This window comes from Gobio gobio (assembly GCF_949357685.1).
Source record: "Gobio gobio genome assembly, chromosome: 1".
NCBI lineage: Eukaryota > Metazoa > Chordata > Actinopteri > Cypriniformes > Gobionidae > Gobio > Gobio gobio.
Genome location: NC_137097.1, coordinates 31,982,158 through 31,999,329, shown reverse-complemented (window position 1 = coordinate 31,999,329; position 17,172 = coordinate 31,982,158). Strand labels below are relative to the sequence as shown.

Below are 17,172 nucleotides of genomic sequence, written 5' to 3'. Positions count from 1 at the left end.
CTAAGGCTGTGGCTGAAGTCAGTTGTAGTTCTTGTGTTTCTCTTTCCTTCAGTGAGTCTTCTCATTATCATCAGGTGTCTTCAATAATCAAACAATCATCACTCAATGAATCACTTAAGTATCTTATTAACTCTAATGCTGCGTTCACACCAAACGCGAATTGAGCGTCAAAATCGCGTCTACCGCGCCTAGTTTCACGCGCGAACATTTTGAATGCATTCGCGCGTCCGCAGAGAATTGGACGCGCGTAGAAATCGAGCGTTTGAAGCGAAATCGACGCGCGTTCAAGGCACTCCAGGAGAAATATGTCATAAAACACCACTCTGCCTCTTTTCATTTTCATTAAACATATATATTAAGCATTAATAGCCACACAAATGTGGTCCAGGCAACTCCTACATCATCTTCAGTACATGTATATTTAAATATCCTTAAAATATAAAGTTATTAAACTTCTCTTTGCCCTCAGTCAAAACGATTTGGCAGACAACAAATGATAGATTCATGAGAGCAAAGCTCGGCCGTTAGATCTACACAAAACGAACCACTACAGGACATCAGAGCCAGCGGCAGACGCCAGAAGGACTGGCCGAGGAAAGGCTGCCTTCGCTGGGGTTATGAGCAGTGATTGCCCGGTGATCGCCTGGATCTCACAACTCCAAAAACACAAGATTATTTTTTTAAATAGGCGCTCTCTTTATAAATGAACCACAGATTTGAGCTTTAAACAACTACATTCCCACCTGAAAACGTCTTAAAACTACATTTTGTGACACAATAGTACTGTTTTTAATTTATGCAGGGTTTCTCATACACGTCACTTTACCACGTGACAGCAGCGAGCAGGCTCCTGATTGGTTAACGCGGCGCGAATTGACGCCAAAGTTCAAATTTTTCAACTCGGGCGTCAGACGCGAATTCGCTTCAAACGCGTGAATGCACAAAAGCCCCATTCGCGTGTAACGCGCGTATCGCGCAAGACGCTCAATTCGTAACGCGCCTTGCGCACCGCGGGACCTCCAGACGCGCGTCAACGCGCCTTTCCATTGACTTAACATTGAAATCACTCCCGTCTGACGCTCAATTCGCGTTTGGTGTGAACGCAGCATAACACTGCTTCAGTGTTACTTTAACACCCTGCTGGTGGTTCCCATATGAACACCGAGCGGTGTTAATTCAACATCGGGGAATTTACTGTGTAGCCTCCAGATCAACCATCAGGTCATGACGGCACCATTACAGTTTGTAACGAGCCTAAAACGCAGACCTTAAAGCTCCAGGTATACTTTGGATGTCTGCGTTCTGCGCACCATTCGTGTGACGTAAATTCTCGTCAACAGGAGGGTCTTCGGTGTGCATGCCACAGCGTATGAGTGACTTGACCGCTTGCGGACAAAGTTCACTCAGAAGCACGCATTCCGAACACATCTGCACTTAAGCCCAAAGTATCCCGTCAGCATGCAGCCCAATTTTTTGAGAATGCATGGAAGGTGCACATACAACAGCGCATGTGCAGGAAAAACATATTATTGTCCACTTTTCTCAAAGATTAGTTTGGTTAAAAAAAAAATCTTTATGATGATAACTATTTCACCTGATAACTTATGTTTATGGAATTCTTTGCAACAAAGTATGTGTTCTAGTAAATGGTGTTAGTAAGACCACAACCTGACATAAAACACCAAGTCAAACTGCCCAACTAAAATAAACACTGATCTCCATAACGGTGAACATTTTCCATAAAACATCAACCTCTAAACCTCTGTTAATTCTCAAAAAGAACTGTAGACAAATGACAGAAATAAAGTCAGTCTGGTTTATAATAAGGGAGATTTAATATATTTTCAGATGATGTCATCTTAAGCTGTGGCTGTAGTTGTGTTTCTCTTTCCTTCAGTGATTCTGCTCATTATCATCAGGTGTCTTCAATAATCAAACAATCATCACTCAATTAATCACTTAAGTATCTTATTAACTCTAACACTGCTTCAGTGTTACTTTAACACCCTGCTAGTGGTTCCTATATGAACACCGAGCGGTGTTAATTCAACACCGGGGAATTTGCTGTGTATTGAACTCGGTCATCCGCGCTCATTCGACTGCGTGTGTGACACATCTGGATGCGGAGAATTAACTATACCCGGGCCTTCCTGGCCAAAGGAGTATACCTTGAAAAGCTCACACTCTCAACAGATGGAGCAGAACGTGAGAGTTCTCCCAACAGTCCGTGAACTGTCCGTGTGACGTAACTATCACCATCAGGAAAGTCTGCGGATGGCCACGCACACTGTCCGTGTGCAGCCCAATTTTTGGGACCATGGACGGTGCACATACAACAGCACATGTGCGAGTGACATGAATCATAGAGCACGTTTCCTATGTACTACTGTACACTCAAAGCGCTTTACACTCATGTCAGGGGTCTCTCCTCAACCACCAGCTGTGTTCAGCATCCACTTGGATGATGCAAGGGCAGCCACAGTACAATGGCACCAGCGCGCTCACCACACACCAACTATAGGTGGAGAGGAGAGAGAGCACTTGAAAACCAAAGCACTCGAAAACCAAAATGCACTACACTCAAAAAAAAGATTTTTCAGTTTTGTTCACTTTACCTGAACAATTCATGTTGAATTAATGCCATTTTGGCTATTTTTTATTTCAACATGATTGTGTCATGTTAAACTGGCTTAAAACTGTCACTCGTTTGTTAAACATCAAGTTTTCATTTTGAAATAACATGTTTCAATCAAGTAACCCAAAGAAATAAGACTTTCACTACCCATCATGCTTTGCAAAGGGGCTGAATTTGGAGAGTAAATGTTTAAATAAAGTGCAATTTGATGCATTTTTAACAAGATGAGAAAATGGAGAGACTTTTTAATGCTTAATTTTTTGTTATGTTAGTGTTTTTGGAGGTTACCATTGTGGTGAAGTGTAGAGCGTGTGCTTGGACTGAGGACCTGCTAAATCTATTAAAGATGATTTAATAATATAAAGCAAGTTAATCATGTGGAAATACTTACCATTATTTTGTTGTGATCATTCAAAGAGTAATTTTTTTTAGTGTATTTGCTGCCTCCGTAGTCATCATTGAATTATGGGGAAAACGGGTGATATTCATTAATTAATAACATAGTAGTAACTTGAATAAATAGGATTCATTGGAAGTGATGTAAACATATCGGCTTAACATCAAGGATTAAATTTAAGATAGCATGATTAATTGAAGTTCAATAAAAAACATTAATTCAAGTTAAAAATAAGTATTTAAACCATGTTTAGTGAATGTTATCTGTTCATGTTAAATTAACACAAATATTTCAAGCTGCTTGAACATCATCCATTGTTGTTAAGATAATGTGGTGTAATCACGTGGAACCACTGTCCACGATTAAATCATGTTCAACCAATGTGCTATTTTTTTGAGTGTATATAGTGCACATGCGCCAAAAGCACCTTTCCACTGATGTGGCCAATGGAGTAGGCTATACTTTGAAAAACTCACGCTCTCGACTGCGCTCGAAACAGAGCAAAAATTGAAGTATGCCAGGACCCTCTTAAGGAACCGGAAAATGCGCGCTTTAGCGCAGCACCATTAATGCCCTCATGAAAGCCAAAACAGTCGCCCAATAAACTTCCAGCATGGAATGGGAGTGACTTTTCTTCGGAGAAGAAAACAGTATCAATCAGGCACTGACACGGTGATACAGATTTTCACCTACACCAAACTTCAAACATACGCTACTTCAACACAACACGGTGTGCTTCAGAATGCAAGCGCCCTGTTTTGTAGCTACAATCAGATTCTCCCTTTCTTCACATGTAGGCCCCTAGAGACCAGGTCCCTGCATAAGGGAAGACACCATGGTGTATGTCCTTAACAGCAATGCCATGATGCTTGTGTGCCATTTCTTTTTCTCTGGCCAGCAAGCTGACACCAAAATGGAGCCTTCTGCATACAGCAGAATCCTGGGCTATACATGTGTTGGGACATCCACCCCGTACGGGGCACTCCTGTCCATAATCAAGAAAACAGCGGGCGGAGCTGGTTTTCTGCAGATGCAAAAAGATCCACATTTCTGCACCCGATCTGCACCACTATTCAAGAGTGCATAAGCCACCGCAGGTCTGCCCCGTATCAAGAGCATCCATGCCAATTGCAGCAGAGAGGGAATACCTCCTTGCCTACATATATACGACCATTGTCATATTTTCCATTCTGAATAACGCTTGCCCTGCTGGGTCAAGTGTTTCAGCACCAGGAGAACTATTCCACATAAATGTATGTGAAGCTCTTACAGCGCTGTCAACCACTCTCCTCTTACAGAGTTTCTTGTCCATGTTGTGATGTTTGTCATCACTAATGAACATGCCGTAACCCTGCCCAGGGGAATTCCTTCTGTAAACAGATCTAGGACTCCCAGGGGACCATGGTCTGAATGCCCAACAGCGCTACTGAACCATGCTTAAATGTCACATGGCATATAGTAAGTAACCGAACGCCCAACGCCGGAACTGCATACACAAAGAGGAGAATCCAGCCGTACTACTGCTATCAAGGCCATGAGCCCCAGCAGTCTCAGTACTGCAAAAGTCCTCTGCCCTCCGTTCGGTTCTGAATCTATCCCCAGACCGAGATATAACAGCCCCTTTTGAGATTATCTGAAAATCCCAGAGCTTGTAAATGGAAAAACAAGCGCATGTGTTTTACAACACTGCTTGTTCCCTGCTGTCTGCAGCCAGGAGCACTACATCCAACTAGGAGAACAATATTGTGCTCTGATGGCACAGCAGAACCAACACCGCTTCTGCATATCTTTCAGATATGCGCGGTGCCATTGGGATCTACAGGCAATCCTATCGATGGAGACCTTAGAAATGTTTTCTGTGCTCCGGGTGGATTGTGGCAAGATGCATCGGGCAAAAAAAACACAGATGTAACCCGATCCCGAGGATGCAGAGGGCAGAACAGGTAACATATTGCAAGCTTTTTTGAACTTGACACATTAACCGCTCTAAAGTGTTTGTTCAACTGGTGCAAGTCTTTTTTTTTTGAAGGAGGAGGAGGAGGAGGAGGAGGAAGAGGAGGAATTAACGCTGAAAAACCTCTTTTTCCATCTTCCCTTGTGGCAAAACTTGAATTGCCATTTTGCTGAGGAGAGCACGGATTTCCCCTCTCGAACAATGAAGTTGCAATTACTCCACTGAACCAGAGGGGGCGCGAGAGAAACCGCAGCCGACAGCCCTACTGGAATCATGCGAAGAAGCCACGGTTTTGTTAGTGCGTGCACGCGCCACTGTTCAAGGCAGACAGCGAGGATTCCCAGGCATCACCTGTGGAATCCAGCGTCCTTCTGCAAACATCGCTGTAAATTGCATAACACTGCATTATCCTCATCTGTCGGCACACGGCCAGACTGTGAGGTTAGAGATTCCAGTGCAATCTGATTGTTTTAACAAATCAACACATGAGGTCTTGTATGCTCAACACACATTTTATTGACAACATACTTAAACTGAACCCGCTATTTTGCTGGGTTACTGCCCAATCTGGATAGATCGGCAGCCGAGTTTGCATCGCTGATTTTACAGGAATCAAACAGAACCCGCAAGCTTCTGTATCACGGCAGGACTATCGACAAACTTTGTTGCCGCTCTCCAATACAGATCAATGCAAGGGCCATCATTTCACTTCCACCCACCTCGGGGAGACGCGATCTGCCCGGTTTGAAGATATATATCATCAGAGCATTCCTCGCCCGCTTCTAGCGAGACCGAATCACCCCGTGAACGCTATACCGACACTCCTCGGTCTATACCCGATCGTCCCAACTCTCCATGGCCTCCAAAACCGGCGATCGCCGTATCTGGATCGGCACCTGAAGACCGGAGCGGGCCGTGTTCGACCACTGTCCCGCCAAGCGGAACGGTAGAGCTGCCGGTAGTGCACAGCGTACACGCACTGGGTTTGGAGAGATCTGGTCCAGCCTAGCACGGACATTCCAAACACCCTACTCATGATTATACCATGAACACCCACATGCCATAGGACAAGGGCGAGAGCCTGTTCAGATATTTATCACGACAAAGTTTATTAGCCATTTGTTATTTGTACTAAACTCAATCCAAAAACTTCTCTTTTATGTCTTTTCCATTAACAAGAGTCATCACTGTGGATTATCTTGTGAATGTGGCATAAGTTTGAAAATTTTGTTTGAGAAAAACGTATTAGCCTTTCGTTAGCAAAGCTAAACTTGTTGCTAAATAAGCTTTCACTTTCTGCCTTAATTTCGACAAGAACCACCACCGTGGGCTTTTATTCTTGCGAAAATGTGGCGTGATGGTGTTCAAGCAGCACGGTGAAGAGCTGAAGAACAAGGGAAAGGACGCATACGACTGCATTTATATGCTGTGGGCACGTGACCCCGCCCACGTCGTCATGAGTCATTGGCCTTTCAGGCATGAATAAAGGTGTCTTCAGCAGATGGGGCTAGAGAGCGATATCCCATAGTCATGTGTTGTACCGAGTTGACCAACTGAATGGGAACAAATTTTTGTCCCGCCAAAGCCTAATTTGAGTGATGAATAGAATAGATGCTGCGCTTGTGACTGAGTGACAGAGAGCTCCTCCCCCGCGCACACTCTCTGGGTCTTATTTCTCTGACCAGCTGACATAAAGCATACTTTCAATAAACGGGAAACAAATTATATTCAGTTATGAAGTGTTTTCTGTGTGTTGATAACTTTCGTGATGTTCTAACAGACGGGATTCGCACACAACGCATCTGCTAATGTCCGATTCGTGACCTATATGACTCCTTTGAACCGAATCATTTTAACAACTGGTTAGAACAGGGGTGTCCAAACTTTTTTTAAAGGGGGCCGGATTCGATTTTGTGGACATACCCGGGGGCCGGTCCCTTTTCTATTTTATATATATATAATGACATGTTTTGACAAAACATGACAGATTTGACAAAAGCTTGAGCTGACAGTAGAGTAGCTTGAGATAGGACATAGGAAATGTATAGATATTTAGCAATATCTGTAAAACTTTCATCAACCAAAAAGTTTTAATGGGTGAAATTTTAATATTATTACGGAGTTAGAACTCTATTATTATTTAAATTTAATAAGTGCTCTATTTAGATCACCACAGGTAAAACCACACTACAAAATGTGCTTTTCTGACTTGGTATTTCTGTCTTTTTTCCAGTCCAAATATCTAAAAATTCTTAAATCAAGATGCTTTTACTAAGGAAAATTACATATTTTTTTCTTGATTCCTGGGGAAAAAAATCTAAATGAATTGAGTTTTTGCTTGAAACAAACAAAATTATCTGCCAATGGATTAGAAAAATAATCTTCCAAAATCTTCCTTAAAGATTCCAAACAGAAACATAATTTTTCTTACCCCATTGGCAGATATATTTGCTTGTTTTAAACAAAAACTCACTTCAATTTTATTTTATTTCCCAGAAAACAAGAGAAAATATCTAATGTCATTTAACTTATCTCGTAACATCTTGATTTAAGAATTTTAGATATATTTAGACTAGAAACAAGACAAAAATACTAAATGACAGCATTTTTTGCAGTGCACACAAGGCAAAAAGTAATACATATATATATATATATATATATATATATATATATATATATATATATATATATATATATATATATATATATATATATATATATATATATATATATAATGGTATTTAGTCTCTAGACAAATAAATACAAATGCACAAAACTGCAAGTTTATGACAAAAATAGTTTGCAATTTGGCCTTTACTACTCATTTAATACATGTCTACATTACAAATTAAATCAAATTAGATATTAACCTACATTTCTGACAAATTACCACGGTTACAGGTGTTACCACAGTAAATCCATGATAAATTCGAAATGCGAAATGCGTTTGAAAAGTATTTTGAATCGGCTCAGCTGATTTGCACGTTAGTGTTGTTGATTAAGTCAGCGCTGTTGAACTGGATTTAAATTAAATCAAATCACAGAGAGATTCAGTACCGGAGACCTCAGCGCTGAACTCGAACGCTTCTCACGCGCTTCGGAAGGCTGTTTAGTGGGCGCGTGATCGAAATACTCAGCAGGTACACACATTTGTTCAGGTTCAGAGTCGGAGCTCGCGAGTTGCGCAGAGCACAAGCAGCGCTGTTTCGTTCCGCTTTTGGCGCTGTTTCCCTGGCCTAAAGTCTGTTACTGCCACCTTGTGGTGACATCGTGAAACTGCATGATTTGTAAATGATCCGTGGCGGGCCACATATAATATAATTTAATAGACGCGCTGCGGGCCGTTTGAAATTCATCCCCGGGCCGCATTTGGCCCGCGGGCCGGACTTTGGACACCCCTGGGTTAGAACAACTGAACTGTCCAACACTGAACTCACAAATCAGTTTATTAATTTACTCAGAATGCATCTGAAATGAGAACACAAGTGTGCTTACCCAATTTAGCAAGAGTGGGTAGTAAGAATGATTTTTTAATTATCAACAGTATTTCAGCTTATTTCTGTTGACAATGTGTAGTAAAATAAATAGGCCTAGCCTACAATCATTTAGACTGGAGTGAGTTGAAACCAGAACAAAATTGTTATTAGCTAGCTGATAATTTTTATTAAATTGCATATGGCCGAAAATTAGGCTATTTGTTAATTTTGAATGCTACATTTTAATATTGATATGATTATATGCCAAAACAATTATCTGTAGTGTAAAAAATGTTTGGTAACTGTCAGATTACTATTGTATGTTTGACCAATACACATTTATTTAAAGAAGTTTGATTACATTCTATTTTAGATTTGAATGCACAATTGTTTTTTAAATAAATAAGAATTCAACACTTTACATACATCTGTTATTTTGTCTTAGTTATGTTTAGTTAGTAAAGTCTGGTGCCTTTACCCACTGAGCCAAGTTATGTCCAAAAGACGTCTTTTCAACGTCTTTGCCACTAGAGGCGTACGTTGAAAAGACGTCCACTGAGGAGCCAGAATGAAAGTTTTTATGACGTCTGTTTTTGACGTGTTCTGCACGTCCGATATAGACGTTCATGGAACCTCAAGGTTAAAAACTAGTAATGTGCTCATTGTGGACATATTTCCCATTTGTAATTGCAAAGCAACTCACAGACAGTGTGTGTTTGTCCAGAAATCATGAAAATAAAAGAAACTTAGCTCACACCTTTAGACACTTTAGACAACTTAGCATCTGTAATTCACACATCTTTGGATCGTGAGAGAATCGTGGGATTCAATCCAGGATCTTCTTGCTGTGAGGAGACAGTGTTTCCCACTGAGACACTGGAGCTGCCCTTAATCACAGACATAAGACACACTTTGACTATTTCTGTCAGACGTCTACAGAAGCTCTTACTGAGAATTAACAGAGGTTTAGATGTTGATGTTTGTTTCATTTGAAGTCACCATTGTGGTGGGAAGCGTTTGCTTTAGTTGGGCTCTTGGTCCCTGTGCTTGAGATAGCTTTTCTTTGTCTGCTGTAACTGTGTGTGTGAAACACAATAGTTGTGGCTGAGAAAGCAAAGACAAAGCGACATCAGGTGTTGTCAGCTCCTTGTTGATGACTAAACTTTTGGAAAGTGATCATTTGATGTTTTTTTTTTTAAGTTTTGTGTGTTTGTTTGGCAAACTAACTTGTGAATGTAACGTACTGGCACCAATAGCATCAAAATGATCACTTGTCCTGAGGGATGATAAAACGGTATGTGCACACAATGTTTTGAGCAAATAGCTCATATGGTCACACACAGACATCAAGATTTTGCATATGATTCACAAAAACGGTGACAATCAAGCATGAGTTTTGTACTATGAAGCTACCCATCATGCATTGCAGCATGAAGCTTTTTTGTTTTGATTGTCACCGTTGTTGTGAAGCATAGGCAAAATCTTGATGTCTGTGTGTGACTATGTGAAATATTTGCTCAAAACATTGTGTGCACATACTGTTTTATCATCCTTCAAGACAAGTGATAATTTTGATGCTATTAGTGCCAGTACTGTTTTCGCAAGCTTATAGTGGAAATAATAAAATATTAAAAAGAAACAACACACGCAAAACTCACAGGTACAACATCAGATGCTTGCTATCTGATGATTTAGTCATCAACTTTCTCAGCCACAACTATTGTGTTTCTCACACACAGTTACAGCAGCCAAAGGAAAGCTAACTTAAGTACAGGGACCAAGAGCCCAACTAAAGCAAACGCTTCCCACCACAATGGTGACTTCAAATGAAACAAATATCAACATCTAAACCTCTGTTAATTCTCAGTAAGAGCTTCTGTAGACGTCTGACAGAAATAGTCAAAGTGTGTCTTATGTCTGTGATTAAGGGCAGCACCAGTGTCTCAGTGGGAAACACTGTCTCCTCACAGCAAGAAGATCCTGGATTGAATCCCACAATTCTCTCACGATCCAAAGATGTGTGAATTACAGATGCTAAATTGTCTAAAGTGTCCAAAGGTGTGAGCGAAGTTTCTTTTATTTTCATGATTTCTGGACAAACACACACTGTCTGTGAGTTGCTTTGCAATTACAAATGGGAAATATGTCCACAATGAGCACATTACTAGTTTTTAACCTTGAGGTTCCATGAACGTCTATATCGGACGTGCAGAAGACGTCAAAAACAGACGTCATAAAAACTTTCATTCTGGCTCCTCAGTGGACGTCTTTTCAACGTACGCCTCTAGTGGCAAAGACGTTGAAAAGACGTCTTTTGGACATAACTTTGCTCAGTGGGTAGTCTCTTCAAGGAAGGTATAAGGTTGAAGATATACAGTTTATTATTAATTCAACAATAGTATCGGATCGGTATCGGGTATCGACAGATACACAAAGCCCAGGCATCAGTATCGGTATCGGGACTGAAAAAGTCGGATCGGTGCACCCCTAGTTTCCAATAGCACTGCAGCTTTAAAGGAACACTCCACTTTTTTGGGACTTTACCCACTGAGCAAAGTTATGTCCAAAAGACGTCTTTTCAATGTCTTTGCCCCTAGAGGCGTATGTTGAAAAGACGTCCACTGAGGAGCCAGAATGAACGTTTTTATGACGTCTGTTTTTGACGTGTTCTGCACATCCGATATAGATGCTCATGGAACCTCAAGGTTAAAAACTAGTTAAAATGTGCTCATTGTGGACATATTTTCCATTTGTAATTGCAAAGCAACTCACAGACAGTGTGTGTTTGTCCAGAAATCATGAAAACAAAAGAAACTTAGTTCACACCTTTAGACACTTTAGACAACTTATCATCTGTAATTCACACATCTTTGGATCGTGAGAGAATCGTGGGATTCAATCCAGGATCTTCTTGCTGTGAGGAGACAGTGTTTCCCACTGAGACACTGGTGCTGCCCTTAATCACAGACATAAGACACACTTTGACTATTTCTGTCAGACGTCTACAGAAGCTCTTACTGAGAATTAACAGAGGTTTAGATGTTGATATTTATGTTTCTTTTGAAGTCACCATTGTGGTGGGAAGCGTTTGCTTTAGTTGTGCTCTTGGTCCCCATATTTGTGTTAGATTTTCTTTGGATGTTATAACTGTGTGAGTATGTGTGAGAAACTCAATAGCTATGACTGAGAAAGCAAAGATAAAGTGACTTCAGGTGTTGTCAGCTCCTTGTTGATGACTAAATCATTCATCGGAAGTCTAGAATCTGATGTTGTAGTTTTGTTTTCTTGTTTGGCAAATAATAATTTGTTTATAGCCTCAATAACCTTGTGAATCCACTGTATTGGGACCAGCAGTATTGGAATAATCACTTACCCTGAAAGATGATAAAACAGACTGTGTACAATGTTTTGAAAGAATATTTAACATAGTCACACACACACATAAAGATTTTGCATATGATTCACAACAACGGTGACAATCAAAACAAAAAAGTTTCATGCTGCAATGCATGCTGGGTAGCTTCATATTAATAAACTCAAACTTGATTGTCACCGTTGTTGTGAAGCATAGGCATAATCTTGATGTCATCATGTTTTTAATCTTTGTTAATTTATATTTTATCCATTTAGCATCAAGACAGAGTTTGGAACAGAGGCGTCTCCAAATGTGCAGTTGCTCTATGACGGCTATACATTCTCATCTGACATATCACCTCTGACCACGGCCTGTGAGATGGAAGTCTGTGCATATACTGTTTTATCATCCTTCAGAATGAATTATCATTTTAATGCTATTGGTGCCAATACAGTACATTCACAAGGTCATAGTGGCTTTAAACAAATGATTGTTGTTCCAAACAAGCACACAAAACTAAAAACACAACATCAGCTGCTTGCTTTCTGATGATTTAGTCATCAACAAGGAGCTGACCAAACCTGATGTCACTTTATCATTGCTTTCTCAGCCACAACTATTGTGTTTCACTCTCACAGTTACAGCAGCCAAATAAAGACTAACATAACTACGGGGACCAAGAGCCCAACTAAAGCAAACGCTTCCCACCACAATGGTGACTTCAAATTAACCATAAACATCAACATCTAAACCTCTGTTAATTCTCAGTAAGAGCTTCTGTAGACGTCTGACAGAAATAGTCAAAGTGTGTCTTATGTCTGTGATTAAGGGCAGCACCAGTGTCTCAGTGGGAAACACTGTCTCCTCACAGCAAGAAGATCCTGGATCCTGGTCTCATCCAATCAGCTGTAAGCATTCCATTTGCAAAATATACCAACATTTTCTGATTTATATGACTTGTATGACTTGTATGACTATTTTCTGGCTTTTTTTTTTTTTTTTGACTCGCTAATGTGTTTACAATTTGTTGTTGCTGCATGTATATATTTAAGAAAAATGTTATATTATAAAAATTATATTTATATATAAGATAAATTATATATATATATACTATATACATGCAAATATTTCTTAAATATATACATGCATGTGTGTGTATTTATATATGCATAATAATTATACACAGTACACACACATATATTATTTAAACACAAACTTTTATTTTGGATGCGATTAATCACAATTCATTTTTCCCCAGCACTAGTTTTGAGTCCTTAAATTTTTTTTTATCGATATCAATGTTTTTTTCTAAACAAATTTAACTGAACGCTGATCAAATATTCAGGGTCTATTAATAAATAATATTATGCCAATAGACACACATCTCCCTTCATATATTGACGGCTTCCATGCAACATCTGTGCACCTTTTGGTGTGAGAACCACATTATTAAAGTATAAGTAAAGCAACGCAGTAAGATTAAAGTAAGATTAAAGTATCTATAGCAACGCCTACATAGAATTTACATGTTGACTTTTAAAATGAAATAGTAAAATGACAGATAAAATACTGTATACTATACTATAGGCTACTATACAACATTTTTTGTATAAAGTAAAAAAAAAAACATATTTTTAATAAATACAAATTTAATTGTCCTAATGTTTTGGAAAATACAATCATAAGGTATTTGATGCCCCTGCTTTTTTAAGGGGTAAAATGAACATTTAATAATTGAATTAAATTTCGGCACATATTTTTCGCACATCAACTAGTTGTTCTTTTGTTTCTGTTTTTATCCTTTTATTTATGTATTTAATATTGGCTGTACCTGATAAATCAGCTGATCCACATAATAATGCCAACTTTTGATGAAAGCTTTAGTGCAATTTATATCAAGGAGCTCCCATTCTCCCTGGGATTTAAAGGTCGTCTTCGACTCATAGTTTATAGAACTTAGACTCGATAATTTGTCCATTGTAATCTCCTGATCTGTGGGAAAAGACATTAAAATTGTATCATTTTATATTGAAATCAAATAGTTTATAAGAATAAACCATGTTATCTAGTGTTTGTTTGTCAAAACTGATTTATGTGTTTCAAATTTACTTGAATATGCTGAAGACTGAAATGTTATATAGCAATTTTGGGTGTCGAAGGGAAACCTGTAGAGATCCATCTTACAGGCCGTGGTCAGAGCTGAAACGTCAGATGAGAATGTATAGCCGTCAGAGAGCAACTGCACATTTGGAGACGCCTCTGTTCCAAACTCTCTCTTGATGCTAAATGGATAAAATATAAATTAACAATGATTAAAAACATGATGATTGGAAACAGCAATTATTCAAATTAAATGTTATTGCAAAAGTAACTTGCAGACTACTCCAATATTAACCAACTGCAGAACCGCAGAACCATATACGTCACTCTCAACAGTCTGAGGACAACAGCGCCACGCCACATAAAGTATGAAAGAAGTTAATCAGGGCGAGTATTGAATGAAGGTTGCACGGACAAAAGTTAATGAAAACTGAGTCATCATGGCGGAAGAAGAAAACGGTAAATAGTTGCCTTTGTGTTGTGCATTTAATCAATCATTGTTCGATTAAAAAAGTATTTTTAAATGGCCATTGTAACACTTGATCCCTTAATTTGTTATTTACAATTGGATTGTATCACTTTGTTAGGTTACATTTTCATTGTTTGTGATTTGAATTTGTTATTGACATTGTATTTTACTGCATTTGTTTACATTTTCTGACTATGAGTATTGTTTTGAATGCATTTTATTTCATAGAACTATATACCGATTCCACACGATTCCATGCACAACTTGTTGCAGAAATTTCCACTGCCCTTTTTGTGTTGGCGGTATTTTTATACCGACAAGCCGGGACAAATTAAATAGTCACGTCAGAATTCACAACAAATGAACGTCTTGAGTTATTTGCTAATATACAGTTGCATGAAATATTATTTCATAGTAGTCACTTTGGAATTAGTTGGTTTTCTGTATAATTTGATGAATTGAAATGTCAATTTATCTTCATCGAAGTCAAAAGTTTAGACAAAAAATACCCCACTGAGCAAAGTTATGTCCACAAGACGTTTTTTCAATGTTTTTGCCGTACGTTGAAAAGACGTCCACTGAGGAGATGAAAGTTTTTATGACGTCTGTTTTTGAAGTGTTCTGCACATCCGATATAGACGTTCATGGAACCTCAAGGTTAAAAACTAGTTCAAATGTGCTCATTGTGGACATATTTTCCATTTGTAATTGCAAAGCAACTCACAGACAGTGTGTGTTTGTCCAGAAATCATGAAAATAAAAGAAACTTAGCTCACACCTTTAGACACTTTAGAAAACGTATCATCTGTAATTCACACATCTTTGGATCGTGAGAGAATCGTGGGATTCAATCCAGGATCTTCTTGCTGTGAGGAGACAGTGTTTCCCACTGAGACACTGGTGCTGCCCTTAATCACAGACATAAGACACACTTTGACTATTTCTGTCAGACGTCTACAGAAGCTATTACTGAGAATTAACAGAGCTTTCGATGTTGATACTTATGGTTAATTTGAAGTCACCATTGTGGCGGGAAGCGTTTGCTTTAGTTGGGCTCTTGGTCCCCGTAATAGTAATCGATTTTCTTTGGCTGCTGTAACTGTGTGTGTGAAACACAATACTTATGGCTGAGAAAGCAAAGATAAAGTGACTTCAGGTGTTGTCAGCTCCTTGTTGATGACTAAATCATCAGAATTCTAGTATCTGATGTTGTGCTTTTGAGTTTTATGTTCTTGCTCGGCAATTAATACTTTGTTTATATACTATAACCTTGTGAATCTGCTGTATTGACACCAATAGCAATAAACAAATCACTCATCCTGAAAGATGAAAAAACAGCAGGTGCACATTGTTTTGAGCAAATATTTCTCATAGTCACACACAGACATCAAGATTTTGCATATGATTCACAACAACGGTGACAATCAAGCATGAGTTTTGTACTTTGAAGCAACCCATCATGCATTGCAGCATGAAGTTTTTTTTTGTTATGATTGTCACCGTTGTTGTGAATCATATGCAAAATCTTGATGTCTACGTGTGACTATTTGAAATATTTTCTCAAAACAATGTGCACATGCTGTTTTATCATCCTTCAGGATAAGTGATTATTTTATTGCTATTGCCAAACAAGAACATAAAACTCAAAAGCACAACAGAAGATTCTATAATTCTGATGATTTAGTCATCAACAAGAAGCTCACAACAACTGAAGTCACTTTATCTTTGCTTTCTCAGCCATAACTATTGTGTTTCTCACACACAGTTACAGAAGCCAAAGAAAAGCTAACACAAATACGGGGACCCAACTAAGAGCCCAACTAAAGCAAACGCTTCCCACCACAATGGTGACTTCAAGTGAAACATAAATATCAACATCTAAACCTCTGTTAATTCTCAGTAAGAGCTTCTGTAGACGTCTGACAGAAATAGTCAAAGTGTGTCTTATGTCTGTGATTAAGGGCAGCACCAGTGTCTCAGTGGGAAACACTGTCTCCTCACAGCAAGAAGATCCTGGATTGAATCCCACGATTCTCTCACGATCCAAAGATGTGTGAATTACAGATGCTAAGTTGTCTAAAGTGTCTAAAGGTGTGAGCTAAGTTTCTTTTATTTTCATGATTTCTGGACAAACACACACTGTCTGTGAGTTGCTTTGCAATTACAAATGGAAAATATGTCCACAATGAGCACATTTGAACTAGTTTTTAACCTTGAGGTTCCATGAACGTCTATATCGGATGTGCAGAACACGTCAAAAACAGACGTCATAAAAACTTTCATTCTGGCTCCTCAGTGGACGTCTTTTCAACGTACGCCTCTAGGGGCAAAGACATTGAAAAGACGTCTTTTGGACATAACTTAGCTCAGTGGGTATAAGTACGTTGGTAATAAATATATAGCCTACTAAATTAAACTTTTAAGAAATATGCTAAACACAAGCATCCTTTTAATATATTTCTAAAAAGTATACTAGAAATACTTTGGTAATAAATATATGCTTAATTATACTTTTAAGAAACATATATTTAGTATATTTATATATGCAATATATAATACATATATAATGCAATATATAATAAATATTTATGCATTTATCTTTTTAAAATTTTCAAAAGATATTTAAAAAAACATTTTACATTTAAAATGTACCAAATTATAATGTATTATAAACATTTACAACAATTATTTAGCATTGCAATATGCATACTTATTAATATGTTGTTCACTTTGGCTGTTGTCCATTTCATGATCCGTTTGTAATAGGCTACTACTGAAATTCCCAT

General features: G+C 38.6%; 1 protein-coding gene across 1 annotated transcript in view; it reads right to left on the bottom strand.

Moving 5' to 3' along the window:
* LOC307127357 (5-hydroxytryptamine receptor 3A-like) overlaps positions 1-17,172 on the bottom strand; it is a 48,507-nt gene that overhangs the window by 23,917 nt on the left and 7,418 nt on the right. Inside the window, exons 5-6 of the mRNA XM_079818521.1 lie at positions 13,927-14,099; positions 13,649-13,809 (exon numbers count right to left, since the gene is read on the bottom strand). Of these exons, the coding sequence (XP_079674647.1) occupies positions 13,649-13,809; positions 13,927-14,099 (334 nt within the window). The remainder of the gene's footprint in view (positions 1-13,648; positions 13,810-13,926; positions 14,100-17,172) is intronic.